General features: G+C 62.5%; 3 protein-coding genes and 2 long non-coding RNA genes across 19 annotated transcripts in view; 2 read left to right on the plus strand and 3 right to left on the minus strand.

The window, feature by feature from the left end:
* ZC3H18 (zinc finger CCCH-type containing 18) overlaps positions 1–11564 on the plus strand; it is a 50428-nt gene extending 38864 nt beyond the window's left edge. For 4 of the 10 annotated variants that reach the window (XM_082437133.1, XM_082437138.1, XM_082437142.1 and 1 more), the window contains 10 exons: positions 2289–2480; positions 3210–3335; positions 5076–5177; positions 6336–6479; positions 6827–6886; positions 7694–7872; positions 8008–8207; positions 8605–8701; positions 9785–9881; positions 11047–11454. In XM_082437133.1, coding sequence (XP_082293259.1) covers positions 2289–2480; positions 3210–3335; positions 5076–5177; positions 6336–6479; positions 6827–6886; positions 7694–7872; positions 8008–8207; positions 8605–8701; positions 9785–9881; positions 11047–11263 — 1414 coding nt within the window. In that variant the 3' untranslated portion in view covers positions 11264–11454. The other 6 variants (XM_082437140.1, XM_082437134.1, XM_082437137.1 and 3 more) reach the window with 5 other exon arrangements.
* Positions 1179–9896, minus strand: LOC309648524. Of its 4 annotated transcripts, none has more exons than XR_014256695.1 (7): positions 9766–9896; positions 9420–9622; positions 8838–8984; positions 7971–8013; positions 5521–5709; positions 4306–4445; positions 1179–1861 (listed from the first exon to the last, which is right to left on the minus strand). It is a non-coding gene; the product is annotated as an uncharacterized lncRNA (long non-coding RNA). The 4 variants fall into 4 exon arrangements; XR_014256696.1 differs by having other exon boundaries at positions 5511–5709; XR_014256697.1 differs by lacking the exons at positions 5521–5709; positions 7971–8013; positions 8838–8984; positions 9420–9622; positions 9766–9896 and having other exon boundaries at positions 4306–5068.
* LOC309648526 lies at positions 11257–11651 on the minus strand. Its single transcript, XR_014256700.1, has 2 exons — positions 11571–11651; positions 11257–11429 (listed from the first exon to the last, which is right to left on the minus strand). It is a non-coding gene; the product is annotated as an uncharacterized lncRNA (long non-coding RNA).
* Positions 11652–16625: 4974 nt separating this feature from the next.
* On the plus strand, positions 16626–20306 carry IL17C (interleukin 17C). Of its 2 annotated transcripts, XM_082437154.1 has the most exons (5): positions 16626–16715; positions 16998–17332; positions 17774–19531; positions 19819–20068; positions 20171–20243. In XM_082437154.1, the coding sequence occupies exons 1-3, from the start codon at positions 16713–16715 to the stop codon at positions 18033–18035; spliced, it is 600 nt and encodes a 199-aa protein (XP_082293280.1). In that variant the 5' UTR covers positions 16626–16712; the 3' UTR covers positions 18036–19531; positions 19819–20068; positions 20171–20243. The 2 variants fall into 2 exon arrangements, with proteins under 2 accessions (XP_082293280.1, XP_082293279.1); XM_082437153.1 differs by lacking the exon at positions 19819–20068 and having other exon boundaries at positions 20171–20306.
* CYBA (cytochrome b-245 alpha chain) lies at positions 20159–27715 on the minus strand. Of its 2 annotated transcripts, XM_082437151.1 has the most exons (7): positions 27562–27696; positions 24571–24639; positions 23995–24064; positions 23431–23505; positions 23137–23220; positions 22546–22627; positions 20159–20571 (listed from the first exon to the last, which is right to left on the minus strand). In XM_082437151.1, the coding sequence occupies exons 1-7, from the start codon at positions 27617–27619 to the stop codon at positions 20362–20364; spliced, it is 648 nt and encodes a 215-aa protein (XP_082293277.1). In that variant the 5' UTR covers positions 27620–27696; the 3' UTR covers positions 20159–20361. The 2 variants fall into 2 exon arrangements, with proteins under 2 accessions (XP_082293277.1, XP_082293278.1); XM_082437152.1 differs by lacking the exon at positions 24571–24639 and having other exon boundaries at positions 27562–27715.
* Between the last annotated feature and the right edge of the window lie 180 nt (positions 27716–27895).

Raw genomic sequence — 27895 nt, forward strand, 5'->3', positions numbered from 1 at the left:
GCAGTGGCTCTCAGCATTTGCGGCTGAGATTACAGGGATTTTATGCCTCAGTTTAGTGTGTCCTTGGGGCGATTTTAAACGTTGGGTGTTGTTCCTGATGTGGGACTCTTAGCAAATAGTAGGCATGGAACTTGCTCGTTGGTGGATTGATTGAAAAGTTCTGAAAATATCAACAGGTGTTGGTTGTTGTATGTTATGATGTAATGTAAGTAGATGCTGGTGATAGAAAACTTACGTAATTCTAAAATTCTAGTCCCAAAAGGCAGGACCATTTTTGAATAAAACTGTGATGTTTTGCTGACACCCATAGAAGGTGGGAATCAAAGGCAAGACACAGTTCCTAAGTCTGACAGCGCTCTAACCCAAAGCCCAGCAGGTTGGGGGCAGGGCTGACGGCACCGCTACCATTGTTCTCTAGGTCAACGGACAGGACACGCCCAGAACCCTCTGAAAATTGAGAGTATCCGGAATTGTGACAACACTGTGGTCCTGTGTGCAGATAAGATTCTAGAATAGGAGAAGTCAGATTAATGGGAGAGCACAGCCCCTCGGAGTAAGAATTTATATGCCCCAGAGATGGCATCGCCCACAAGCCATTCTGGAATGGAAGCGGGTCCACTGGCCTGCGGGATAGTGGGCAGGAACGTGCACCAGAGAGGGGGAGGGGGTTAAAATAGAAAGACAGCAGGTCTAGAGCAGCTAGAAGTGAGTGTGGCTTAGAACGGAGGAGGCTCTGTGAGCCTGGAAGAAGCTGTTACACTTGTAACAAGCGTTAGCACCGCCAGCGCAAGTGAAAGCCAGTGGCCTGGGAGAAATACAGGACGCAGAAGCGTTCCCAGAAAACTGGCCAAGAACAAGGCACCACCAGAGCTCAGGTGGCCTCCCTGCCGCCAGGTGCCGCTGCACAGGTGGGAGCCCATTTCTGTGCGTGGAGCTGCCAGGGCTCAGGTTTACTTCTGCGTGGGCTGCGCCGTGGCGCCCCCCACCGGTTACACAGGAGCCCAGAGTTGATGAGAGGGAGGGAAGACAGGCGCCCCCGCTGTGCTGAGTGCAAGCTGCTCAACTTGCAGGGAACGTGTGACTGTTTACCAAGAACCTGTTAAACGCTCACCTCCTTTGGCCCACTGATTCCCCATCTTAGGAATTCGCCCTTGGAAAAACATGATGTCCATGAAGACTTACATAAAGGGTGATTTTACTGTTCTTTGTGTTTTTTAAACACAGAAACAGCTCACCGTAGAGAAATGTCTAAATTACGTAATACCTGACAGTGAACTGCTGCACCTTCAGGGAGGCCAGCTCCGGGCGGAGCAGCCCCCAGGCGGGCTCAGCTGTGCTTCCAGGGTTCATCGTGGGGAGTGAAGTAAAGGCAGAGAGGAGATTCAGAGACGCTAAGCGGTGGCTGACCCCAGAGAGCGGGATACTGGGGTTTTTATTTCTCTGTTTTTACTTTCTGTGTGATTTTTTAATTAATAAGTATCACAAGGCCAGCAGATACCTTCATATTGAACTGCTGCCAGTTGTTCTGGGACCCTGTGCTTTGGCTCACTGTAAAGCAGGGGTGCTTTGGTGTGGGGTGCGGGGCACCCTGGCTTGGAGCTGAGCCTTGTCCCCCGTGCTGAGCTGCTGCCGGCCCCCAGCCCCCTGCTCACACCCTCAGGACCCCGTTGCTCCCACTCCCCTGCGTGGTTCGGCCTTGTTGCGTTCCCAGTTGGTGGTGACCACGTGGGTAGCCCGCTGTGGCGGCAGGCTGCTCTCACTAACCCGCTGGCCCTCGGATTTGATGCTCCTCGTCACAGCATTGACTTGTCCTGCTGTCGTCTCTCTCGCTGGGAGATGAAGTTCTTTCAGTGAATTAAACCTAAGAGAACAAAGGACATGTGTAAGGCTTGGGTTTAACTCATTTGCAGACAAGGAGTTCCTCGATCCCTTGAGCTTCCTAAGTGCCGGTGTGTGGCCACTGTGCGCCAGCTCTAGAGAGAACATGCCCCTTCCTCCCTGTGCTCCCGGAGCCCACGCAGCGGGGAAGGCGGGGGTTCTGGGGGAGGATGGCGCCAGATGGCCAGCTACCCTGCTGCCCTGGAAGGCACCGCTCGTGGAGAGAGCCCCGCGTGTCTGGTTCCAGGTGAGGTCTCCCGTAGACAGAGCACCTGCTGCCCTGTGTGTCCGGCGTTCCTGGAGTGAGCCATTAGGTCGCGGTCTCTCCTCTGACTCAGTTTCTTTCACCAAACGGCATTGCTGTCTGCTGGGAGGTGGCCCTAGACCTGCTAACCCCTCTGTGATTTCAGCCGTCAAGCTGAGCCACCAAAGAAGGAGACGGCCTCTGCCGGGCCCCAGGTGAAGAGAGCCGACGAGTGGAAGGACCCCTGGCGCCGGTCCAAGTCTCCCAAGAAGAAACTTGGGATATCGGTCTCCCCTAGCCGGGCACGACGGCGTCGGAAAACATCAGCCTCGTCGGCCTCTGCCTCTAATTCCTCCAGGTAAGGAGGCAGGGAGGTCAGCGGACTGAGCAGCGTCTGTCTGCTCAGCGGGGGTGTGGCGTAGCTGGGTTCTAGAGCATCGCTGGCTAACGGGACTGACACTTCACACCTTGGTGAGGCTTCACATACCCCCCGGAACAAGGTCAGCCGGGGTGCAGGCCACCCAGAGTGGAGCACAGCCCTGGGCAGGGGTCAGTGTGGGGAGAGACACCGCGTGGCGGAAGACCAGAAGAGCGGCCTGGCCCCCGTGCCCAGTCAGTCCCTCTGTTGCCTGCGAGTTTGGGTCAGCAGCTGTGCGATCTGTGTGTGCGCTAGGTCTGCACAGACCAGTGAGGCTGCTGTGGACGGTGAGAGCGGGGGCTCTCCCTGAAGAGGGCCCAGAGGGGCCTGCGGAGGTGGACGGGGGCGGGACGTGTCTGTGGACTCAGGGTTTCCACTGCCCGCACTGGTGGACACATAGATGCCCACGCGTGTGTCTGCCCGCGTCAGACACGCTCACCTACACACACGGGCACACGTATCCTGGCTCTGTCCCCCGAGGGCCTGGGAGCTGGGTCACCAGCGACAGCGAGCGCGCCCGGCACGCAGGTCTTGGTTTCTAAGCACCATTGCCACGAGCAGGGGGGCTGGACTGCAGCGCGTCCACGAGGCACCTGGAGGGCGGCGTGTCTGTGTGAGCGGGGGCGGGCGGAGGGGACGCAGCCTTTCTCTTCTCTCCTGGCGCTCCAGGTCCTCGTCGCGGTCGTCCTCCTACTCCGGCTCTGGCTCCTCCCGGTCCCGGTCCCGGTCCTCTTCCTACAGCTCCTACTCCAGCCGGTCTTCCAGACGCAGCTCGTTCTCAGGCAGCCGGTCCAGGTGCGTCCCTGAGGCCCAGCAGGTGTGGAGAGCGCCAGCTCGTCCGGGTTCCTGCGTGACGGCAGCTTTCTGTTTTGACGGGGGCCTTCCAGCTCCTCATTTGTTGAGGAATAGTCTCACTAGGTTAGGTGTCTGGTGAATTCTGAAGAATACACAGCGAGGGGCTGAGGAACCGACACAGGGGTGCACATCGGGGCTCGCAAGCCACACTGCTGTTGGCCTGATTGGGGGCTGTGCTCATATCATGAACAAGGCGGCCACAGGGTCAGCGCCAGCTCGGGTGACCTCCTGTGGACCTGCACTGACCACACGTGGGGGGTCACATTCCAGCACACTGGAATTTTGGAGTGTGCGCAACCCCTGTTTGGGGGCTTAGATACAGACTGTTTCCATCTTCGCAGAAGGTGCTACTGCCCTATTCCAGAAAGATGGGGAGTATTTCCCCACTGAAAATAGGCAGACTGCTTGGGATGTTAGAGAATTTCTGGTCATCGTCTGGGTGGGAGGAGTCACTGGTTCGCATGAGGAATAGGAAACGGCTGACACCGTTTTTGCCTCTTCAGCCTTTTCAACCAGGGCAGGCTGCTGCGTGCGCCTCCACCCCCAGTGCCACCTGCACACGGACCCAGAGTCACTCCCCCGCCCTCTCTGCCTCCTGCCAGCCTGAGACGCGCAGGTGGGGCCCCACCCAGGACAGGTCTGGGACCAGAGGGAGGCTGTGAGTGGCGGGGGCCGCCTGTGTGGTTCTGTCCCCGCAGTCGCAGACAGGCGCAGCTATCCCAGAGGGCCGCAGCGGGGCATGGACCCACCCCTACGCGCTCACACGCACACCACACACAGACCCACACAGACACACGTGCCCACCGCTTCCCTGGGGAGCACGTCACAAAGTGTTCTTGGGGTAAACTGATGGGTCCTCCTGCGGGGTCTGTGGCCCCCAGTGGCGCCCCTTCCTGGCAGGCTGTCTCACCCTAGGACAGTGTAGGGCGGTGGGAGCAGCACGAGGAGGTCGTTGAAGCTGTTGCGTCTGAAGGCCGCGTTCCTGGGTTTGTGGGGTTAGATGACCGCTGGGCCTGCTTCTCCTGAGTGTCATCTTGTGCTGAGTGACAGCTGTGAGAAAGGAAAGCCAGCCTTTGGCTAAGGGTATCCAGAGGGCCAGCTGTGGGCACTGGGGCCTCATGGCCTCCCTGCCAGAAGTGTAAGCAGTGCCTGGGTGTCCAGGGGAAGGCTGCTTGTAGGAGGCTGGGAGGGAGACAGCAAAGGTATCGATCATCAGTGGCAGGAGACGCCTTCTGTGGTTCCACGTGGGAAATAAGGCTGGTGAGCTGTGGGGAAGAAGCCTGGAACCAAGCTGATAAACTTGGGGGTTCTGGAAACCCCAGGGTGTGGGGGGCTTACCTGCAGTCTCCCCTCTGTGAGCACTGGGTGACACGGGGACAGACGGAAGAAGGCCCTGTGTGTGGTCTGTATACAGCTGAGCTCTTCTCACAAAGTCGGGGACGCTTTCTTCGCTACTTAACCTTCCCCTCGGGTTGTGTTTGCGAGCCCCACTGACTGTTCCAGGGCCTCCTGCCGGCTCCCGGCTGACGGCTCATGGGGTGCTGCCTGCCCCTTGGCACCTCTTTTCCCCTCTGACGTGCATTTCGGGAGATGACCGAGACCCGTCCGAGGCCGATCGGTAGCCCCTCCGGGGGTGCGGGCTGGGTGGAGCGCCTCCTCTCACCTTGGTTCACTCCCTAGGTCCCGGTCCTTCTCCTCGTCCCCGTCCCCATCCCCGACGCCTTCGCCGCACAGACCTGTCAGAACCAAGGGGGAGCCGGCTCCGCCTCCTGCAAAAGCAGGGTGAGTGCTGCGACGGGCCCCGGGAAGTGGGCAGGGGCGCGGGGCGCAGACCTGGCCTCGCGCTTCCCGGGTGTGGGCCTCAGGGCCACGGGCCATGTCCGTGCTCCAGCCTGCTCACTCTGGGGCTGGAGCCTCACCTGTCAGGAGCCAACGCGGCACGTGAGGGCCCCTTGCCCTGGGGACCTGCCGTGCTCCGCCCTGGCTCTGTCCGTGGCAGCCTCAGCCCTTCCGTCCTTCACCTTCTCTGCTGCTCCTGGAGCTGGTCACATCGATCCTTCTCAACAGATGTGACGACGGGAGGGGTTAGAAGCATCTAGAACGTAGCACACAAACCTCACAATACCTGGCGTGCAGGGTTGGGGTGCACGGTCCGCCGGGTGAGAGTGGGCTCCGCTCCTGCAGCTCTGCCGAGCGCGAGGCCCGTCCTGACGCTGGCCATCCCCACGTGCGTCTGGCCCAGCCCCTGTGGCAGGTTTTCCTCCTGAACGGGTCGGCTCCCGGGCCTCAGGCTTAGGGAGTCCTGGGCGGCTCACTGTTAGAAAGGGAACGGTGTTGGCACATGACTTAGGCCCCAGGCACCGCGTCCACCTGCACTGCACTGTTGGGTGGGGACCCCGAGCACAGTGCAGGCGCTCTGGGCCGCCAGGCTTCACGCAGACAGCGCCGCGCAGGGGTGAGCGCAGGTCGGCCTCCTGGTCGGCACGGGCTTGGGGTCAGCCCTGCTGCCGCGCTGAGCAGCTTCCTGTACCCAGACTCTGCTTCCTGCTGGCGTCGGCGTGGCTGGCAGCGTCTGCTCTGTGGCCCACCTGCGCCGTGCGTGTTCAGGGTGCTTATTAACAAACGGGCAGGGTACCTTCCCCACACAACAGTGGAGAACAGCTTGGGGGCCGTTTTCCCGACTGCGGTGGGGTCCCCAATCACTGAGGGAGCACAGCCCAGCTCTCGGCACTGCTCCGGGGCTCTTCAGACGGCCCCGTCTTCCTCCCGCTCCTTTCTTGGAGGGGGAGGCCGCGGCATGCTCAGTGTGGGGTGGGATCCGCGGGAAACAGCCCCTCACAGGGGGGTGTGTGCGTGCACTGCACGCGCCCCGAGGTCGGCCGGCAGGGCCGCCTCCGCCTGCCCAGCCGGGCCTGACCCTCCCTCTGTCCCACGTCACAGAGAGAAGCTGCTGAAGAAGCCAGCCCCACCTCCAGCCCCACCGCAGGCCCCCAAAACCACCGCTCCTGCCCCCGAGCCCGCCAAGCCCGGAGACCTTCGGGAAGCCAGGAGGAGGGAGCGGCAGGCCAGGAGCCCGCCCAGGAGGTGAGTGCACCGGCCTTCCAGGGCTGGCGGAGGGGTGCGCCCAGGCAGCGGAGGCCAGGGGCCGCGGCACGTCACCGAGCCTCAGTGTCCCCAGGAGCTCGATGGCTGCGAGGGGCCCGGCTGCTCCCTCGATGCCAAGTTCCCCCCTGCTGGAGGCACAGTGTAGGGGGAGCTGGCCAGGGCTGTGGTTGGTTCACTTTGAGGGCATCAGAGCCCCGCCCGCTGCCCGGTCGGTGGCGGGTCACTGGGGGCGCGTTGGTCTCCGGCCAGCGAGCCCTGGCTTGGAGGAGCACCTGCGTGTCAAGGCCACAGACACGTGAGCAGCCGGACTGTTGGTTGCGTTGCAGGCGGACCGTCAGCGGCAGCGGCAGCGGCAGCAGCTACAGCGGCTCTAGTTCCAGATCCAGGTCATTATCACGTCTCCCTGGCCCCAGTCCCGTCAGCATCTGCCTCTGTCCCCCAGGCAGGGTCCAGGGTGCCCCGGGAGAGGCCGCCTCAGGTGTGAGCATCCCCCTCCCTCGGGTCCGAGGGGCTGTTCCTGAGCCGCTCCGGCGAGGAGTGGGCACGGGCTGAGGCAGCTGGGGGACGGCCGATGGAAAAGATCTGAGGAAGGAATAAGCAGGAGAGAGTTCTGCTTTTCAGTTGTTGAGAAAGCAGACAGGATCGGATCAGTCCTTAGATTCCTTGAATCCAGTTTTCTCTTTCATTTGCAGGCAGCAGGTGGTGTATACATTTGCCCAAAGCTGTCTGAGTAGGTCTGGGGTGTGTTAAAGACCTAACCTTTCAAAAAGGCTGGGCTCTTCCCTTCCCTGTTGCAGCATCCACACACCTTAGGATGCGGTGCTGCCGGTTTTCTCAGAGGGCGGGAGTCCCTGTGGAGGCTGGGCTGTGAGGGGACCAGGGCCTAGGAGATCGGCCATGTGCAGAGCCTCCCGAGTGGGCCCGCTCGGGTGTCTGGCACAGCGTCTGCTCGCGCTGCGGCCCATGTCCGCCCTCTGTTATGCACCGTCGCCAGGGTGGGTGTCCCGCTCTTGGTCACGCTCAGCCGCGTGTCCCTGCCCAGCTAACAGCACGGTCACCTGTGAGCACGAGGGCCTGGCCACAGCCACGTGGGCGGCACCTATAGAGTGCCCAGAGCCCCCACAATCTCGGGCTGGGTGGGTTCCCCTTCCCTGGGAACAGGAATCGGGTCTCAGGCTGGGGCCGCGGTGCAGACGTGCTTGTGCGTGCAGGTCCCTGAGCGTGAGCAGCGTCTCCTCCGTGTCCAGCGGCACATCGAGCAGCAGCTCAGCGCACAGCGTGGACTCGGACGACATGTACGCAGACCTGGCGAGCCCCGTGTCCTCGGCTAGCTCGCGCTCCCCCACCCCGGCCCAGGCCAAGAAGGAGAAAGGTAGAGCCTGTGTGCGCGCAGCGGCACTGTGCCAGTGAGGGTGTGTCAGTGCCAGGGAGGCACGCCTCCCCCCGCCGGCTCGCGGGCGGCCGCCTCACCGCAGCGGAGGCTCTGATAGGCGTTTCTCACGGGCAGGAAAGTCTAAGAAGGAAGACGGTGTGAAAGCAGATAAGCGGAAGCGGGATCCGTCCACGCAGCCGCCCAAACCCTCAAGAACCCCCGCGGGCGGCAGGTCCTCCCAGCAGCCCACGACCCCCCAGCAGGCGCCGCCCGGCCAGCCCCCACCGGCCGCGTTCGTCGCCCACAAGGAGATCAAGTTGACTCTGCTGAACAAGGTGAGGCCGTGGGCGGTGCTGCTGGGGCTCCGGGGCCCAGGGCTGGGCCGGCAGGCGGCTCTCCACGTCACCCGGCTCGTCCTGCCCTCTTGGCCAGCCCCGTGGGCAGTGCCGCGTGGGCACAGGGTAGATGGGAGATGGGCCGGTTCCCACACGGCAGCCCTGGGACCTGGGGCAGGGAGCAAAGCCGACTTGGCCTCTGAGTTGACATCCGCGATGCCCTGAGAGACTGGAAGGCCGGAGTCCCACCCCTGGCGTGGAGGCCTCGAGACCGTGGGCCCTGCCCCCCTCGGGGCCACGTGGCGCAGGAGCCCCAGAGGAGTGCCTGCAGCGGCGGAGAGCAGGTGGCCGCCTGCCCCAGGGCCTGGTCCTCCTCACACACACCGCGTCGTTCCAGGCTGCTGATAAAGGGAGCAGGAAGCGCTACGAGCCCTCGGACAAGGACAGGCAGAGCCCACCTCCAGCCAAGCGGGCCAACCTCTCCCCGGACCGAGGTGAGCCACCCGCGTCTGGAGCCGGCGCCCTGTTCACCCTTAAAAAGTCTTGAGGGCCTCAAGGGACTTCTGATTGGGTGGGTCGTGTCTATCCACGTTTACGATTTTAGAAGTTAAAACTATATATAATACTTACTTTTAAATAACACAGGTAAGATTTTTATAGAAAATAACTGTATCTTCCAAAACAGACGTTAGTAGGAATGGCATTGGTCTTTTGTTTTTTAACAACCCTCTTACGGCTGGGATCCCATCTCTTCTGGTCACACGAATCACTCGGCCTCTCTGGAAAACCCCACCCGGGCTTGTGAGGCCGTGAGCGTGCGGGGGGCGCGCAGCATCTCGGTGTCGTGGGACGCGCCTGACTGCTGCCCCGGCGGTGCTCGGCCGCACCTAGAGAACCACTGGCCCAGGCAGGGCCCCTTCCTGACTGGCTCTAACTAGTAAAGCAAAAGCCTGAGTGTTTCCAAGCTGTCTTTCCCCCTTAAAATGGAGAGGTCCCACGAACCCCACCAGGAGCAGGAGGTGGACACCGCCCGCCCCGAAGCACCCCCCCCCCCGGGGCCGCCTGCACGCCTCTGCGGGGCGGGACCCCCTCCGTCTGCTCTCGCCCAGGGCCCCCGCGCTTGCACGACAGCAAGCACTCCTTGCCGTTCTTGGTTTTGCTTCTAGTTTTTAAGCCGCCGTGCCTTTTTGTTCCCCATTTGAAGACCCTCACCGTGAGTTTCTGCAAGGCACAGAAGGAGGGTTTTGTCTGCTTGGCGTTGGACGCTCAGAGCTCGGTGGCCTGTTTTGATGCTGGCTCAAGAAACCAGAACCGAAATTAGACCTCGGCTTCCGTGTTTTTCTGGGGCTTCATTTTCCAGTGTAATCAATCCTCTCCTTTTCCTTTTTCTCACTGGCTCTGCTCCTTACGTCTTTCTGTGAAAATGAGGAAGCCGAACTGAGCTGCCACCTCTCTGTGGCATGGGGTCACCAGTGGCCAGAGGGGCCACCCCATCCCTGTCTGAGCACACCAGCCCCTGCGCAGCTGGCCCCGTGTGGAACTGGGACCCTTGTCTTACCTTGTCCTCTGTCGCCCAGGTTCTCGGGACCGAAAGTCAGGTGGGAGACTCAGCTCCCCGAAGCCAGAGCGGCAGAGGGGCCAGAATTCCAAGGCACCTGCGGCCCCAACAGACAGGTGAGTGTCTCCCCCCCGCCCCCATGCCCTGGGCACAGCGCGCTGGCTCCTTTGCCACAGAGAGGGCTGGCGCAGCTTCCCTCCCCAGGTGGAGGCCAGCAGGACTAGCCAAGGGCAGGCTCAGAGGCAGCAGGGGTGTGGCACTTGGCTCAGATCCAGAGGCAAGAGGGCCATCCGGCCCGTGTCTTAACTCTGCCCCAGTGGGTCCTAGAATGAGGAACGGCCCAGAGCGCGCAGCTCCCGGCCAGGGGACCAGGACCAGATGGTGGCACCCCTTCCCCTCCCTCCCACGTCAGGCACAGGAAGTAGGGGCATGGATCCCCTTTTCCCAGGAAGTGGGCTGAGTCTCTGCACACCTGCACCCCTGGCTTTGGGTCGAGGGCCAGGTGGGAGGGGCCGCGGGGAGGGTGGGCACAGCCCCCAGCCCTCGGCCCACAGCACTGCTTGAAGCCGGGGTCCAGCAGCGTGGGGTTTCACGTCCGCACAGAGCGGGGCGCGTACGAGGACCAGAGTAGGAGGGCGGGGTAGCGTGGCTCCAGGCAAGCCCCGACGCTGTGCCCCTTCACCCGCGCAGTCTCTGCTCCACGATCGGGGGCGTGGGAGCGGCGTGGGGAGGCCACCTCGACTGTGGCCAGAACCCGGGCTGCAGGCAGGAGGCCGGGCCGGGCCCCGCACGCTTACCCATCGTGGGGGGCCTCGCCCACTGGGGAGGGGCGCCTTCCACCTGGCAGGTGCCGCTCCTGTGGTCCAGGCCCCCGGCAGGAGGCTCGCAGAGAGAGGCCCTCCGCCCCTCTGACTGCCTCCCCACCCCCACAGGAAGCGCCCGTTGTCCCCCCAGTCCAAGAGCTCCAGCAAGGTGACCAGTGTGCCCGGCAAGGCCTCGGACAGCAGTGCTGCCGCCGGCGCGTCCACAGGCACCAAGTCAGGGAAGGCCAGCACGCTGTCCCGGCGGGAGGAGCTGCTGAAGCAGCTGAAGGCCGTGGAGGACGCCATTGCCCGCAAGCGGGCCAAGATCCCCGGGAAGGTGTAGCCCGGCCTCTGCGCCCCGAGGCAGGGACTCACTTGTTTTTATAAATAGGGTAAGCGCAGCCATTTTGGATTTTGCAGTTAATGTCTTATTTTGGCTGTGATTCTTTTTAAAAACTAAAAAAAAAAAAAAAAAAAGTTTCTCAGCTGGAAAAGAAGCCACACACGTAACGAAGATGACGCGGAATCCCAGACGGAAGCAGCCCCTTCGCAGAGCAGAAGTGCGGCGAGCCGGCTGGGCGGGCGGCCGCGCCCTCGGCACCCGCCCTCCTCCCGTCGCCAGGAACACCAAGGCTGCCGAGCGTCCTCCCCGCCCCTGCCGCCCCCAGGATCAAAAAGTATATATATATTCTTGACTAAAGTCTGATTGGGAAATACTCCTGTCTTTTATTTTAAGCATCAAATTGTTTTAGTTGATTTAAAAAGGAAAAAAAAAAATACAGAAAAGACCAAAAAAAAAAAAAGGCCGAGGGTATTGTTGGGCATCTGTCAGATGTGGAGGGTCTTTTTTTGAGGGGTCTCCTAAAATAAAATATTTTGATAAACAGCTGTCTTGCCCTGGTGGTGATGTTTGCCTGTGCCTGGGCCCCCGCCTCGGCCCTCCGCTTGGCAATGCCCGCTGGGCTGCTGACTGAAGGAGGCCCGACCCTGTGGAGCGCTCACCTTGGTTTCCTCGCGGGGGCTGGCCTGGCAGGGCTTCCTGAACACCGAGATCTCCACCTGAGCGAGAGTCCACCTTCCCCAGCAGCGGGCCCTGAGCCAGAGAGGTGACCCCAGCCCGAAAGCCAGTTCTCCGCTCAGTGCCTCAACGCACGGTTGGACCCCACTCGGACATGCGGGTGTCTGAGCATGAAACGCCCCGGCCAGGACCACGGTGCCGTCTCACTCACTGCAGGCTGGGAAAGGCTGTCGTCGAGTCTGAGAGCCGCTGCCCGCAGTGCCCTCCTCAGCCCCTGCTCTCCTCCCAGCGGGACCAAGACCACTGGAGGGGGAGACCCTTCCTTGTGGGTTGAACTTGCAGAGTGGTGCCGGGGCCTGGGAGTGCCCCCGCCCGGTCCCCCGATCGGCACCTCTGCTCTTGGATGACTTTAAACCAAGTTCCGTGAGTCCTTGCAGACGACATGCCTCCCAGAGCCCTGCTCTGGGCCGTCAGGAGGCCACGGCCTGGGGCTCTGGTCTGGGGTTGTGACCCTGAGGCTACGTTCAGTTACCTCAGTTACCGGGTGCTCTGTCCCAAGGCTGCGTAGCCACTGACATGTGGGCCAGGAGAGCCGGCCGGGAGCCAGTGCCATGCCGTGGGGCCTCCTGCGTGGACTGTTTGCAGTGCAGTCCCCACCTGCCCCACAGCACAGCACACGCAATGCTTCTTGCGTCACCGGCCTCGATAGTGTGTCTGGGCAATTTCTCAAGACTTAATCTGATTTGCCCTCGGGTCAAAGCCAGGTGCAGAGGGAACTCCCATTCTCCGAAGGGCGGCCGTCAAGGACACAGAGCCAGAATCCAGGACACCTTGGGTGACAGCCTGTCCCTGCATTCTGCACCCCAGCCGCTGGGCCCCACAAGCCAGCCGAGCAGTGATGGCCTCTGAAGCCAGGAGCCCGCAGGTGAGCGAGTCCCCCACGCAGGTGTCTGCACGCCGCCCCCCCGGCCCTGCTGACCAGACAGCTCCTGTGCCAAAGGGCTAGGCTGACCTGGCTTCCAGCGCCTGGGTTGGACCTATGGCCCTGGGACCCCTGGACCGGAGCTGGGTTTAAACTAGCAGCTTGCCATTTGCTATCTGGGGGCAGGGGTGTGTCCTGGGAGGGGTGAGAGTCACACCCCGAGCCAACTCTCCCCCAGGTCTAGTGGAAAGAACATTCCAGGCCAGGCATGTGGGAAAAGGGAGGCTCTGTGGTATAATGGGTTCTCAGCGTCTTTGCCCCGCAGGGGAATTGAGGGCTGAGGCCCTGCCAGGCGGTTAACAGGCAAAATCACTGGGAGTGATTCCCAGTTCCTCAAGTTTCTTTTCTGCCTACTGACCCCTGCCCCTCCCTCCAGCCCTCCTCCTCCGCAGCTGCAGACCCCGACCGAGCCCCTCCCCTGCCTGTTTGCATTCCTCCTTCCCACCCCGGGCCTTTGCATGCACTGCTTCCTGTTCCTGGAACTGTGACCCAGCTGCACCTCACCCTTCCTCTCCCAGCTCAGGCCAGGCCTGCCCCGTCCCCTCAGGCCTTCCCCTGTCTGCTGCGCCAGTGCTGTCCTGGAGCTGGCCTCCTCAGGGGTAAACTTTGGTGTGCTTTCCCCGAGTGTAAAGCAGAGGCAGAAAGCCCAGCCTCGGCCCTTCTGAGTTTTCTCATACTAACCCTCCTCGTCTTGAGGGAAGGGGCCGGGGCTTAGCTCCACCGAAGGGGAGCCGCACCCCTCGGGCCGCCCTCCCCAGGCCAAGGCACTCGCCAGCTTCGAGCGTGCCCGTCTCTCCTCCTCTCGCTCTTGAACGGGTAAAAAAAAAAAGATTTCATTTTTTCAGTGTATAACTTTCCGAACTCAAGTGTGAAGTGTCACCTCCAACGTCATGAGTGAATACATGGAGCTAGCGGGGCAGCTCAGTTCAGTGCGGATTAAGTCCCTGTGGGTTTCTTACGCCTGCTGGTGATGCACAGCCGGTGCCAGTTCCTCCCCGCAGCGCCAGCCCTGTGCCCCCCGTTCCCTCAAGGCCTGGGCCTCCACCCTCCTCTCGCTCTCTGCCAACCGTCCAGCTCCCCCCGTGACGGTTCAGCCAGCGCCTCAGCCCCTGCGGGTCTGTCAGCCCCTGAGGACAGCAGTCAGCCTCCGTCGGCGGGAGGAGGCCCAGGCCCTGGGTGAGTGGGCAGCCAGCCCTTGAGGGGCCGTGGACAGGCATGAGGCGAAGAGGTCGTTCCTGACGGTGCCAAGTTGTGGGAGCACGAGAAAACTGGGCTGTGTCCTAGGTTGACTGTGGGCAGGGCTGCCTGGGGCCCGGTGGTCGAAAAGGCCACGCCACAGGAGGGAAGGGGGAGAGGGTATTGCCACCCCCACTTCACAGACGGGACTGAGGCCTGCCGCTGGGCTTCCCTCTAGGACGGGGGAGAACTTCGAGCCTGGAGCTGGCAGGGCCTGGAGCAAACCCCTCCTGCAGGCCGCGTCCCCAGCCCAGGCCCACTTGGGCTGCTCCTGTCCAGCCAAGGCTGCAAGGGCTCCGAGCCACAGGCAGGGCCACCCCAGAGGCACTCAGAGGGACTGGCCCTGTTGAGTGTCCCTGTGGCTCCTGTGTTTCTGCCTTCCTGCCCTGGCTCTGCCCTTTTCTCTCTGCCCTGCCTTCCATCTGTGGTCTCTGCATTTGTCCGAGTCTCCCTAGATCTCTGTGCCTGTCTCCATCCATCCCTCCTCCCCTACCTCCATTCCCCCCCTTCTCTGTGCCCCTCCATCCCCTTTCTACATCTCTCCAGGCAGGGGGACTTGGGAGCTTGGTTGGATGGGTGTGGTCTGGGGGCAGAGATGTGGTGGGTGTGGTTTGAGGGGCGGAGCCAACCAGGGCACCTCCTCCAGGACACTCTCCAGCCTTCCTGCTGCAGCTGCCTTTCCAGTATTGCCTAACCCTGTGCCGGCGTGCTTGCCTCAGCCGCCCGCAGGAATGAGGCACTGCTGGGCTCCGCCCTGTCCTTCCGTGGGTGCCTGGGACCCTGACCCCAGGCAGGCCACCAGCGCACACAGAACAGCTCGGGGTGGTAGTGAGGAAGGAGGCGTGAGCCCCGGCCCCGGGGTTTGTCCCCGACTTGCCCACCCAAAGACACAGAAAATGCTGAAGCTCAGCTCCTTGGCGTAGGGACCCCCGAGCCTTTCGCTTCCGAAGATCCTTTGCGGGGGACCCCAGCCCCACGAAGGCAATGCCGCTTCCCCTTGGATTCCCCCCCAGGGGCCAGTGCCAGGCATGGGTGTCCCCTCCCTCACTCTGCGAGGGCAGCTCCACGGCTGGGGACAGGGCAGGTCCACTGCACGGTGTCCCTGCCCTGGAGGGGCTCACACTACCTTTGGGGCTGAGGCAGGAGGGGACTGGGATTTCTGAGGCCCTGCGTGCCCTGCAATAAGGCCAGCCTCAGCTCAGCCTAAGGGGGGTCTTTCTCTGGACCTGAGCGTCTGTCCCGGTGGAAGGTGGAAGGGGCTCAATTGTGTCCCCCAAAACTATGTTGAGGGCCTAGCCCCAGTGCTTGGGAAGAATGTGCCTTTATCTGGGAAAAGGGTCTCTGCAGCTGTGCTTAAGGTCAGGCTCTTGATGAGATCACCCTGGGTAGGTGAATGTCTGTAGAAGGTACGGAGACGAGAGACACACATGGGGAGAGGCCATGTGGGAGTGAGGCAGAGGCTGCACTGGTGCATTTACAGCCCGGGGCCCCAAGGATTGCCAGGAGCCGCCAGAGGCTGGGAGAGGCAGCAAGGATTCCCTCTCAGAGACCCCAGAAGGAACCAGCCCTGCTGACACTTTGACTTGGGGCTTCCGGCCTCCAGACCGTGAGAGAATAAACTTCTGTTGTTTTAAGCCCCCCATTTTTGGGCACTTTGTTATGGCCGCCCCAGGAGGTGAATACAGGTGGTGAGCTCCCTGCCGCAGGAGGTGTGCAAGCAGAGAGTGGATGGCCACGGGCAGGGGTGGGGTAGGCAGGAGCAGCCCTGGGGCCTCCACGTGTCTATCCATCCAGCAGTCAGAAAGAAGCCGGAGAACAGCCATGACGCCATGCCCGCTGTGGGAACATTTCCTCCAGACCGAGGCTGGGAGGGCGGGTGGACTCGGGGCCCAGAGTCACACGCTGCCCACTGGAGGTCCTGGGCGGGCCCCGGCGTCCCACTGCCTTCTCCGTCCCCCTCTCAGCGGTCTTCCTGCCCACCGAGTCTGCACCTCCAGAGTCAGACTGGCCCCTTTGTGGTGTACATTCTGGCTCCTGCCAGCAGGTGAGGAAACCCAGAAGGCAGGTTGACTCCATCCTCCACGCCCCGGCCCTCCTCAGCGGGACATTTTATACTGATTCGAGAGGACCAGGGCAGATGGGCCCTCGCCAGCATGGCATCCAAACCTCAGCATTCAAAGCTTGGCAGGATCTGGCCCTAAACTGTCTCCCTTTTAGGATAACGAAGGCACCACCAGCACCCTCACCAGCAGCACGGAGTTGGGGCGGGTGGGCTCCGGGGGCCTCCTTAGGAAGCTTCCTAGGGCACCCTGCCCTTTAAAGGTTCCAGGGCACTGCCACCTCCTCCACCTCAGACTTGCACTTTTGTTGACTGAAACCACAGAAGCCCAGCAGAGGATCCTGAAGGGGTCGCTGGCCCCCAGCCGCCCCGGTCCCTTCCGGAACCTCCCCACGTGGCAGGAGGAGGGGACGGGAGAATCAACCCTGGTGGAGGACCGGGCAGCAGCGCAAAGTGAGCGAGCTCTCGCCTCAGGTCCCCAGGTCCAAACAGCAAAAACGTGCACGTGGTTAGGACTCGGCACTTAGAGAAGGTTCGAGAGTGCCTGTCACACAGGAGAGACCGTTCTGAGCCCCATTAGCAAGTGCTTGGCCTGGGGTGGGGTCCCTGGAGGTGGGGGAGAGGAGGGAAGAGTGGGTCCCCCCTGTCCTGGAGGGGAGGGGACAGTTGCAGGGAGGGGAGGAGGAAGCATCGCCAGGCCCTTCCCCAGGAGGGAGGGTGCCGGATGTTCCCCAGGTGTGGCCCGAGGTATAAAGGGCGCCGCAAGCCGGCTGCAGCCAGGGCAGCCACTGGGTCCGCCGGGACCGCCAGGTGCACCGCTGCGGAGCCCGGAACCCAGACCCCGCCGCGATGGTGAGCCGCTCCTCTCCCCACCCTCCCCCCTGGACGGTGCCGCCCGGCCTGCCGCCGACACCCAGGCTGAGGACGGTGCGGGAGGGTCCAGGAAGCCGCCCAGATCTGGGGGCAGAAGGGAGCCAGGACCCAGGAGCCCAGACCCCTCTGGGCCTCCGTTTCCCCAACTGTAGAGGGAGGCTACGTGCCCCCGCCCACTTTCCACAGGGAGCAGAGCCGGCGGGTGGCAGCGCGGGGCCCCTGCCCTGGGCACCGCTGACCACCCACCACCTGTTCCACCAGCTCTCCCCTGTCCTCCTGCTCCTGCTCTGGCTGCCCACCAGCCTGGCTCACCACAGCCCCCCACTCCGGGCGGGGCCCCGCACCCACACGGCCGGGACCCCGCGCTGCTACTCTGCGGAGGAGCTGCCCCTGGGCCACGCCCCTCCCCACCTGCTGGCGCGAGCAGCCAGGTGGGAGCAGGCGTTGCCCGTGGCGCTGGTGTCCAGCCTGGAGGCGGCGGGCCGCAGGAGCCGGCACGCGGGCCCCCCGGCCGGGAACCAGTGCCCTGTGCTGCAGCCTGAGGAGGTGCTGGAGGCTGACGTCCACCAGCGCTCCATCTCGCCCTGGAGATACCGGTGAGAGCGGGCCTCCCTGGGCACGGGCCCCTGGGCCCCCTGAGCCTCAGCGCTCTCACCTGATGGCCTCCGGCCGGCCGGCCCCACCACTGGGAGGTCAAGGCTCTCCCGCGAGCTGGTCCTCGTCCAGTGTCTCAGACCTCAGCCCAGACCTCAGACACCAGGGTCCCCCTGGGAAAATTGGGGGGCCCCCATTTGAGTCCTTGCAGGGGTGGGGCTGGGACTGGCAGGGAGAGAGGGGGGCTTCTGGGCTCTGGGAGGGCCGTGGGGCACACGCACAGTCTCACTTCCTGGGCACCAGCTGCATGCCAAGCCCTCCCAGCGCCCCACACCTCCCGCCCTGCGGCCCGGAGCCGCCCTGAGTGCGTGGGGCAGCCGTGGGGCCGCGGGCAGGGAAGGGGGCGCCCGCCCAGGCTCTCTGACACCCCGCCTGTTCCACAGCGTGGACACGGACGAGAGCCGCTACCCCCAGAAGCTGGCCTTCGCCGAGTGCCTGTGCAGGGGCTGCATCAGCGCCAAGACAGGCCGCGAGACGGCTGCGCTCAACTCGGTGCCGCTGGCCCAGAGCCTCCTGGTGCTGCGCCGTCGGCCCTGCTCCCGGGACGCGGCGGGGGCGCCCACGCCCGGGGCCTTTGCCTTCCACACCGAGTTCATCCGAGTGCCCGTGGGCTGCACCTGTGTCCTGCCCAGGTCGGCCCGGTGATCACCGGCTCGGCTCCTGGACTGGCCTCAGGGACGCCCCTCCTATTTATGTGTATTTATCAGTTATTTATGGGCCCCCCTGGGGCCGTGGGCAGGTACCGAGGCTCCAGGCCTCTGCTTTGAGACCTGGCCTGGGAAGGGCCCAGTCCCCGGTGCCTGGGGGATGACCCTGTGCTGGGCAGCCCCCAGCTCAAGATGCAGTTTATCCTTTGACAAAAACAGCTGGGCTAGAAGGAACATTCTCACTCTTCTACAACTTGCTAAAACAGCTACAGAAAAGGGAAAAGGTGTTCTGATGGCCACCTCCACTTCCTGGCCCCCTGGGCTCCCCTCACCCCAGCCCCCTGGGAGGAACAAGCACCCCTGTGTTTCTAAAACAGCTATTTATTTACATGTGAATACGCGTTGTCTCCCTGGTAAACAGTATCTCAGAGCACAGCACTGGCTGGCAGAGGGCAGTGGGTGAAGCCACTCTCTCACCCTCTCCCCTGCCTGGTCGTCAACACCCAGCTGGTCCCCCAGGGGCAGCCATTGGCCCAGATCATCGTGTGTCCTTCTAGGAAGGTCTATGCATGGAGCCGGGTGCACCCAGGGCGGGGTTATGTTTTAACAGAGTGGAGCCCAGGTGTGCCCCGCTGGCCATGCAGTAGCTCCCGGGTCTGGCGATGGGACTCGTTCCCAAAGCCCAGCCCCCTACCCACAGACGTGGGTGTGGCCCCTGGGGACTACCTCCCTACCCCATGGACAGGTGTCCTGGGGTGACTTCCCGGGGGGTCCGCTCAGGGGGACATGTCTTTGTAGGCTGGCTGAGTCATGCTCTCCCAACCCCAGCAGAGGCCCAGGCAGCTCTGGACACCCCCTTGGGCTTCTGTCCACCACGGGTGACCTGCCAGACAAGGGGCGGCCAAGCTAACGGGCACCTCCCAGCTCAGGCACCCAGCCAGCCACCTGAGAACCACCTGACCTATCACGACAGAAGGTCCTGGATCAGAGCAGTGAACAAAACGGATAGCTCCCCACCTGCCCCCCGGGTGACCGACAACCACGGCGCAGCAGCGAAGCCCTGGGCCGGCTGGTGGTGAAGGGATCAGGAAAGGGAGAGGGGCTGCAATGGAGGCCAGCTGAGAACCACCTGAGTGGCCATCCAGGGCCCGCTGCTCCAGGCAGAGGGGATGGCCTGTGCAGAGGCTGAGAAGGTGGCCTGCCTGTGCCCGGGGGTCAGTGTGGCTGGAGCCCAGTGGGCGGGGTGACAAGGGCCAGAGCAGATGGGGGCGGGGGCCGGAGACAGTGTCCGTCCTGGGCTATGGGAGCCTGCGGGCTCCGAGCCGGGCACCGGGCGGGACAGGGCAGCGCTGGGAGCGGCCTGGGAGTGGGCGCGGAGGAACGGTGGGCCGACTGGATTTATGCTGAAGACGAAGAGTGCTGGCTGACAGGCAGGGTGCCTTCCAGGCCAGAGGTCCCTAGAGACCCCCAGCCCTGAAAGTGTGAGAGGAGGAGGCGAGCGATGTAAGGGCTCTTCCAGACTTCGGGGGAGTGGGTGCCGGGCAAGGAAGGGGCTTCCGAGGCTGGGGTGTGAGCCGAAGCCAGGCAAAGCTTTGGGGGCCCCAGGGGCTCCTGGCCCCGCCATGGCTAGTGTGGTGTGTGTGCGGCATGTGCGAGGGGGGCATGTATGGTGTGTGGGTGTGTATGTGTTACCGAACCCACCTTGGGTTCACTCACCCACTGATTACTCCCCCACCCTCCCTCCCTCCCTCACTCTGTCTTTAAAAACCTTTCCCTGAAAGCCACCAGGGAGTTGGGGGGGGGGGTCTTTTGAGCACGAGCTGCCTGGACTCCTTGCTCAGTGCCTGCAATAAACCCTGCACCTGCCTTCACCACAGCGCGTGTCAGCAGACTGGCTTCACTGTGCGTGGGTGAGCGGACCCGAGTTTGGTCTGGTAACAATTTTGGCGACCTGGCTGGAGCGGAAGTCGCGAGTGGGCACCTTGCCCACGGCACATCGGCCCTAGGGTGGTCCGCGGGATGCTCCAGCAGGTGAGTCCTAGCGGGTCAGGGGGCCGGAGGGACACACACGCCCTCCCCCCAGACCTGAGACATTCTTTTCCAGGGTAGAAACACAAACACTTGGAATTCCAGATACGTGTTTCATGGAACAGGCGATGCACCAAGATCCCAGTGCCAGTGAGGAAGATGACAGCCGTGTTGCCAGTGAACCCGAAGGAGTCTGCAGAAAAGGGGGTGCCCCGGGCTGGGGGCCGCCCACCCCCACCCGTCTGCAGGAGGAGCCCTCGAAGCTTTGGCGGGACGGGAGTGGCTTGAGGCCCTGGTCACACGACCTCATCAGTCACCGGCATGGGGTTTTCATGGGGGCCACCCGCAGGGACCCCTGCCGCCTCCTCCTCACTCGGCTTCTTGCGGGCCTCGGCGGGGGGCCGGGGCGGGGGGTTGCTGGGTGGCTGCTTGATGGTGCCCCCCACCTGCGGCCGCTCCTTGGGCTTGGTCTCGATGGGGGTCCACTTCTCCCCGCGGATAGCCGCCTGCAGGACACGGAGGGGCTGGGCTGGGGATCCTCCCGGGCCACCCCCACCCCGCCATACCGCCTCCCCGCCCCTGTGCTCCCCCACCCCCGCCAGGAGCCAGGACACGACCGAATTCAGTGAGACCTGAGGGGACTGGAGCTCAGAGAGGTTATTTGATGGGCCTGAGGCCACACAGTCAGATCCCAGCTATTTCACCACAACACAAGGGGCCCCACAAGGGCGAGGGGTGCTGAACCCCGGGGCTCCTGAAAGATCCCCTGGAGGCAGCTTCCAGGTGCACAGCCTTCCTCCCAGGGACTAAGGGCCAGGAGCAGGACAGGAGCCCAGGCCCGAGTGGCCATGATGCTGAACTGAGGCCGGCAGCTCTGGGTGAGGGGGGTGGGGAGAGGCCCAGGAGGGTGGCCAGGGAGGCCAGGGGCCCAGGTGTGTTGAGGAGGAAGAGTGCACGGCCCAGGGAATTTGCTGAAACGCAGACTCCAGGGCCACAGGCCAAGTGGACCTAAGAACGTGTATCTTTCATTTTGTATCCCCTAATACATTAGTTGATAAAAAAAAAATGTGACAGCATATACTTTATGAAGCATAAGAATAAAGTGAATTTCTATAATCACACCTCCTAAGTTAAAAACTAGAACACTGGGACTTCCCTGGTGGCACAGTGGTTAAGAATCTGCCTGCCAGTGCAGGGGACACGGGTTCGAGCCCTGGTCCGGGAAGATCCCACATGCCGCGGAGCAACTAAGCCCATGCACCACAACTACTGAGCCTGAGTGCCACAACTACTGAGCCTGCATGCCTAGAGCCCATGCTCTGCAACAAGAGAAGCCACTGCAATGAGAAGCCCACGCACCACAACGAAGAGTAGCCCCCGCTTGGCGCAACTCCAGAAAGCCCGTGCACAGCAACGAAGACCCGACGCAGCCAAAAAATAAATTAATAAATTAAGAGGGAAAAAAAACCCAAACTAGAACACTGTATCCCAGAAGGTAAAACTAGAAAGTTGAAGGAAGAGAATGCAGGAAAATGTGGCATATGGGCAGGGAAAGCCATTTTTAAAAAGCATAGACCATAAAGCAAATAAATATATTAGACAGACAGACTTCTGCTCAGTGAAGAATTCATGGACAAAGTTAGATCCTTAATAAAGAGGGAGGAAGCATCCACAATGGCTAAAACTGACAAAGGATTCACAGTTAAAATACACATGACATTCCTGCAAACTAACAAGAAAAAAACAAAATCCCAGTAGAAAAATGGGCAAAAGATCTGAACAGGCAGCACAGAAGCACTCAGACAGCTGAAGCGAATGAGGAGGCGGCCAACTCGTAATCGGTGGAGCGATCAAGTCAAAATCATCAGGCCCTGTCGGCCTGACTGACGCTGGTGGCCGTGGCGGGGCTGGAACCACGGCTCGGCGGGTCGGGGGCACCACGCGCAGGAGAACGGCGAGCGTCCGGCAGCCTGCACCTGGTGGGGGCCCTGCCCCGTCCCCGCCGCCCCCTGCCCTGCTGTAAAGGTGGCCTCGTGCAGCCTTACTGACAAGGGGCGCTTTGAGTAACCTGGACTCCAGGCCAACCCAGCCCCGAGGGTTTTGCGCGTGGCATCTGCCCTGCTCACGAGCTCCCCGGGAAGTGCTCCTGACAGCATGCCGAACTGGATGAGAAAGCTTTGAGCAATGGACCCCAAGCCAGGCCGGGCCTGCCGGCCGTGCGACCTGGGCCAGCCACGTCCCCTCTCTGGGCTTCCGCCGCTTGTCTGTGAAGTGGGGGCCCCACCTCCCACCTCGCAGGGCTGCAGCGCAGGTTACAGAGGACGTAGGGGAACGGCTAGCACGTTAGATGGACCAAAATGGAGGCTACACTGTAACTGTCCCCACGACGTGAGCAAGGACACGGGCTCGGCCTGCAGGGCCAGCCATGGGGCCAAGGCTGTCAAGGACCAGCGGGGCCGAGCACGGAGGACGCCACTCACCAGCAGGTAGATGCTGCTTGCGATGGCCAAGCAGGCTGTGCCCAGGATGGTGGCGAGCAGGAAGCCGGCAGGCACCGACAGCCTGGGGAGGGGGTGGAGGACGGGAGACAGTCAGAAGCGGGGTCTGCAGCCCCAGGCCTTGGTCAGAGACCACAGGATCTCAGGACAAAGTCCCCAGGACCTTGAGCGGAGGGGATGCCCAGTGCTGCCCAGGCTGGGCTTCTAACTTTGGCCCCGGAGCTGTTTGCATAGGGCAAACCAGGCAGACACAGGGACAGGGCACTGGGCCCCCAGCCGCCACCCAGGTAGGAGGCCCAAGCAGCTGCAGAGGCGCTGGGCGTGGCGGTCTCCCCGGCAGCAGCCGCCAGACTCACTGTGGGACGGCTGAGCAGAACCGCCCAGCTGAGCCCAGTCAGCCCCAGAACACTGATTATTCCTGACTTACGCTACCAGGTCGGGGTGAATCGTTACCCTGTAAGTAATGACGGATACAGGTTTAGGGAACCTCTGGCAGAGCCCGGGAGGGGCCTGACTTGACCCCAGCAGTCCTCTGCCGGCGGCGCTGGTGATGCCAAGTGGGCAGAGACTCACCCAAGGTGCAGGAAGGCCCGGATGTAGTAATTGCTGGTGAGGGGCCCGAACACCTTCACCACTCTGGTCAGGTACTTCTGTCCGCTGGGCAGAGGGAGGGAGGGGAGACAGACCGCGTCCAGCTCAGCACACCCCACCGCCCACCCCGGCCCAGAGCACCCGCTCTTCCTCCCAGGGGTCCGGGGGCTCGGCGGCTGGGCAGACAGCGAGTGGGCTGGTGCTGGGGACAGGACCAGGCTCCTCCGTGGTTACAGCTCCCGGGGAGGCCCCCAGAGCAGGGTGGGGGAGACTCACCACCTCTCCATGGTGGAGCCCTTGCTTCTCTTCCCCCGGGGGTACTCTAGCAGGCAGATCAACACCCCTGCCGCACTGAAGCTGCGGTTAAGGAACAGCCCCGCTCAGCCTGAGGGGCCGCAGTGAGCCCCCTTTGCTGATGAGAAAAGAGAGAGGTGCGGCCGCTGCCTGAGGTCACGCAGCTGGGAAACAGCTGGATGGGATTCCCATAGCTCTGGCCACTTTGCTGCCTTCTTTGCTGTCCTGTGCCCTCCCTCCCCCCACGCGTGCCTTGGCCTCCAGAGAGCCTGTAACAGCCGGGCTGGCGGGGGGAAGGGGGGACCCGGTCCACTCGTGGATAGGCCCGGCTGGCTAGGGAGGGTGGCTGAGAGACGGGGGTGTGGAGGGGATCCCGAGCATTCCCGAGGCCTCAGTGCCACCCTCAGGGGGCACTGACACCTCCCACCCCGCCAGGGCCCGGCCCGGTGGGTCTGTCACCTCCCTGCTCTGAGCCCCTCCTGCCTTCCAGGGGCGGCGGCATCTCTACCCCCCCGCCCCGACCCGGGGTGTGCAGCGGGAGGATACATGGAGTATGCGCCCAGGTACCACTGGGCAAACTGGCCGGCCGTGGCCACAATGCCCCCGGTGATGAGGACTGTGGACAGAGGAGAAGCAGGTTAGTAGGTGCTCCACGCATCCCTGCAGGGGCTCCAGGCGCCTCCCTGTGCACCCCCCCCAGAGGGGCCACCAGTCCACCACAGAGCTGCCCTCTGTCCGTCACCGTGTTAGCCCAGGAAGGGGACCCAGATGGGTGCAGCCCCTGGCCGGTGATGGGGAATGGCTGTAGGCATGGGGGTCGGGACGCCTCCCCCTGGGAAGCAGCATTCGCGCCGGGGAGGGGGCTGAGGAGCTGCTGAGGGATGTGTGGGAGAGGCGAGGCCTGGGCTCCAGCCTGGACACACCCCCCAGGCCCGTGACCCTCAACACGCTGAGTGTTTGCTCGATGCGTTTAAAGACTGCGCCGTTGGTTGCCTATTTTGTACCGGCTGCGTGGACGTTCTCTCCCGGCTGGGGGTGTCCTGGTCGACCCCATTCGTGTGTTTTGTCTGATGCTGAAACTCCCACCAGTTCGGAGTGGACTTGGTCTCTCTGGCCCTTTACCTGCCGCTCTGTGTGCGCCTGCCGCGAGCGAGTGTATCTCTGTCTTTCCTCCCCCGTAATTCTTTTCTTCTACTGTGGTAAAATCAGTGAACAGCTCAATGGCGTGAAGCACATTCACATTGTGGTGGCACCGTCACCACCAACCATCCCTAGGATTTCCAGTCATTTATTGAGGTATAATTATTACATAAAGTGCACAGACTTTTTACATGTGTGACCCCCTACGTGATCTCCACCCGAATCAAGATTCCCGCCACCCCGGAAAGTTCTCTGAGGGCCCTTTTTTGCTGAACAGGTTTGTCCAGGCCCTTCCTGCGGTGGTTTGCATGGAGCTCCAGCTCACTCCTTGTCTTGTTGGGTAGTTTCCTACTGTGTGAATCCACCACGATTTATTTATCCATTCTCCTGCCTTTGGGACATGTCAGTTGCTTCTGGTCTTGGGCTATAATGAATAAGCTGATAGAGCTAAATTCTTTATAGTTTAAGCGATCTGATAGTGAATTTAACACCTTTTATTGACTATGATTGCAGATAACTTACTTTGTTATCTTATTTGTGTCTTCTCTTGAACTAGCTTTTTTTGTTGCTTCTCCTGCCTTTCACTGACTTGATCAAACTTTAATTTTAAAATTCCTCTTTCTGGGACTTTCCCTGGCAGTCCAGTGGTCAAGATTCTGTGTTTCCAATGCAGGGGGCATGGGTTCAATCCCTGGTTGGGGAACTAAGATCCCAATGCCACGTGGCGCAGCCAAAAAAAAAAAAAAAATTCCTCTTCCTGAACCACATGTGGACTTTAGAAGGTTTAACTTCAGTCTCACCCCAAATTACCCACGATTATCAATTATTTACAGTCAGTGTCTTCACGCTGGTGTTGCCGCCCTTCTCTCTGGATCCAGCTTTGCTCTCGCTGGAGCACATCCTTCAGTAGTCCTTTCCGGTGACCTGAACTTCCTGGTCACACTTCCTGTGGCACAGGGTGGGGGAGGGCAGCCCCTCCCTCCGTGCGCAGCACAGGCCTGAGTTTCCAGCGGTTTTGTCTTGTTCGAGACTTTCTTCGTCCAGGCTCCAGTGGCAGATGGCACAATTCCTTGGGGCGGGATGATCTTTTGGTCTGTTTCTTCCCGGCTCTGGCCTCAGAATCTCACCGGGTAAAAGCCCTGACTCCTGGCGCCCCTCCCTTCGGCCCCTGAACCGTCATCATCTTCCACTGGTGTCAGGCTCAGCTACGTTCACGTTCACGCTTGCTGTGCTGTCAGCACCTCCCCGAGCTGGAGGAGGGAAGGGACATTTCCCCTGCATTCAGGCAGCACCATGTCCACTCGACCTGGGGGTGTAATTTCCTTGGCCTGAGCCTCCATCATTAGCAAGAGCCTCAGCTCCCATGGGGCTGTGGTCTCACGATGGGGATGGAAACTTCAGCTAGTGGTGAACAAGGTGAACGTGGGCAGAGGTGCTGGCTATGTCAGGCTGTGTGCTCTGGAAAGACTTCTCTGAGCAGGTGGACGTGAGCTGAGAGGTGGGCTTCAAGAAGAAGCCGCTTCCGCAAAGGCCAGGGTGGGTGGGCCCCAGAGGACTGGCGGGCCAGGGGCGGAGCGGTCGGAATCGGAGGGGACATGGGCTGATTAGATGGGACTTTCTACAATAAAAAGGGCCCACGTGCTGCGATGCTTGTGGGGCCTGGCCTGGTCAGCCCAGGGGGGCTGTAGTTAGTACTGAATCAGGAGGAAAAGTCAGCAAAAGGAGGAATTCAGAGCCAGAAGGGGGACCTTCTGACAAACCGCCCCTTTTGATGGCGGAGGAAGCTGAGCCGGAGTCATTGCGGGGGGGACGGTGGGGGGAGAGGGCAGCTCTGGGCAGAAGCGAGGAGAGCCAGGTACCGACCCACTGAGTTCTCAGCCATTTAGACGCCAGAAGGGGGCCTGTCTGCCTGGACACAGATCTTGGGGCAGGTGCCCCAAAGCTGCCCACCTCCCAAAACGCGACCTTAAGGAGCTCCCCTCCCCACCCAGCCTCGCCGGCTCCTCCAGTCCCCGGGACGGGGGTGGGGGCCTCAGGGTGGGTCCCAGGTAAGCGGTGGTGGGCTGAGACCCTCCTCACCACCATATCCCCCAGTCCTCCCACCCGCCCACTCGGACTGGGTGCGGGGCCTTCCTGGGAGGGGCAGAGCCGTGAGCGGCTTCTTCTTGCTTCAGGCCCCCCGCCTCCTGAGAGGTTCCTGAGTCTGTGCAGCTCGGGCTTCCGCCCCTGTGAGCGCAGGGTGGCAGGTGACAGCGCCGTCCCTCCCCAGAAGCAGCCCCAGGGAGCCGGGTGGGAGGAGGTCACACGGGCTGTTTCCAGCCGCCTTGTGCGATGGCTTTCTGCGCAGACTCAGGGCTGGGCCCCAGAGACAGAGCGGTCGCCCCCCACGGGCCAAGTCCAAGGCCAGGAGGCAGGAGAAGCCCACCTCCACACCCCAGGACCCCCGGGGCAGGAGAGGCCAGTCCAGGCAGGGGTGGGTCAGGCCGGGTTTTCCCAACCCTGCTGGGCGGTGACTCTCCGGAAACCACCGGGGGCAAACGCTTCTTCCCCCGACTGCAACTTCCTCTTTTGGGGGGGGGTGGAGGAGTGAAGGGACAGAGGATGGGGTGTGGGTGTGCCCGGGTCTGCAGGGGCAGGAGGGCCCCGGATCCCCCTCCCCAGCCCCAGGGGCTGCTGCCTGCTCCCAACACAGGCCGCCAGACTCCTTCCCGCTGGAGTCTCCAGTCTCGGGGCCCCCACCCCCAGGCTGCAGTTCCCACTTCCTGGCCTGCAGCCCAGGGTCTCTGGCTCCTCAGGACCCTCTCCCGCCCCCTCTCCAGCCTGCTCCCTCCCCCTTTCCTCAGCCATAGCCTGGGGTCTCCAGGCCCCCACTTCCCCAGCCCGGGCTCCAGCCTGCACTGCCGCGGCACCCCTCACCGCAGGCGCAGCCGCGCTCTGCAGCCCCCGCCCCCGGTGCGGCGGCCCCCCACTCACTCAGGCCGGACGCCAGCGCCTGCTCGTTGGCCCACATGGCCCACTCGATCTGCCCCATGGCGGCGACCCGGCTCGGACACGGCTCAGGCCCTTCGCACCCCGCGTCCCCAGAGCTCCGCCTGCCTCCCGCCCCGAGTCCCCCCGGTTCCGGCGCCGCCCGGCCCCGCCCCACCGCTGGCCCCGCCCCAGCCCCGGTTCCCCAGGTGGCAGGCAGGCCTGGCGGCAGGTGGGGTGCCCGTGCTCCCAGGAGCCTCGTCCCCCACCCCCTCCATGAGAGCCTGGGCCCTGGAGCTCAGGAAGGGGCCCTGCCCAGCCCCAGCCAGGCCTTCCTCCG

Source organism: Balaenoptera physalus (assembly GCF_965194825.1).
Source record: "Balaenoptera physalus genome assembly, chromosome: 19".
Lineage (NCBI taxonomy): Eukaryota > Metazoa > Chordata > Mammalia > Artiodactyla > Balaenopteridae > Balaenoptera > Balaenoptera physalus.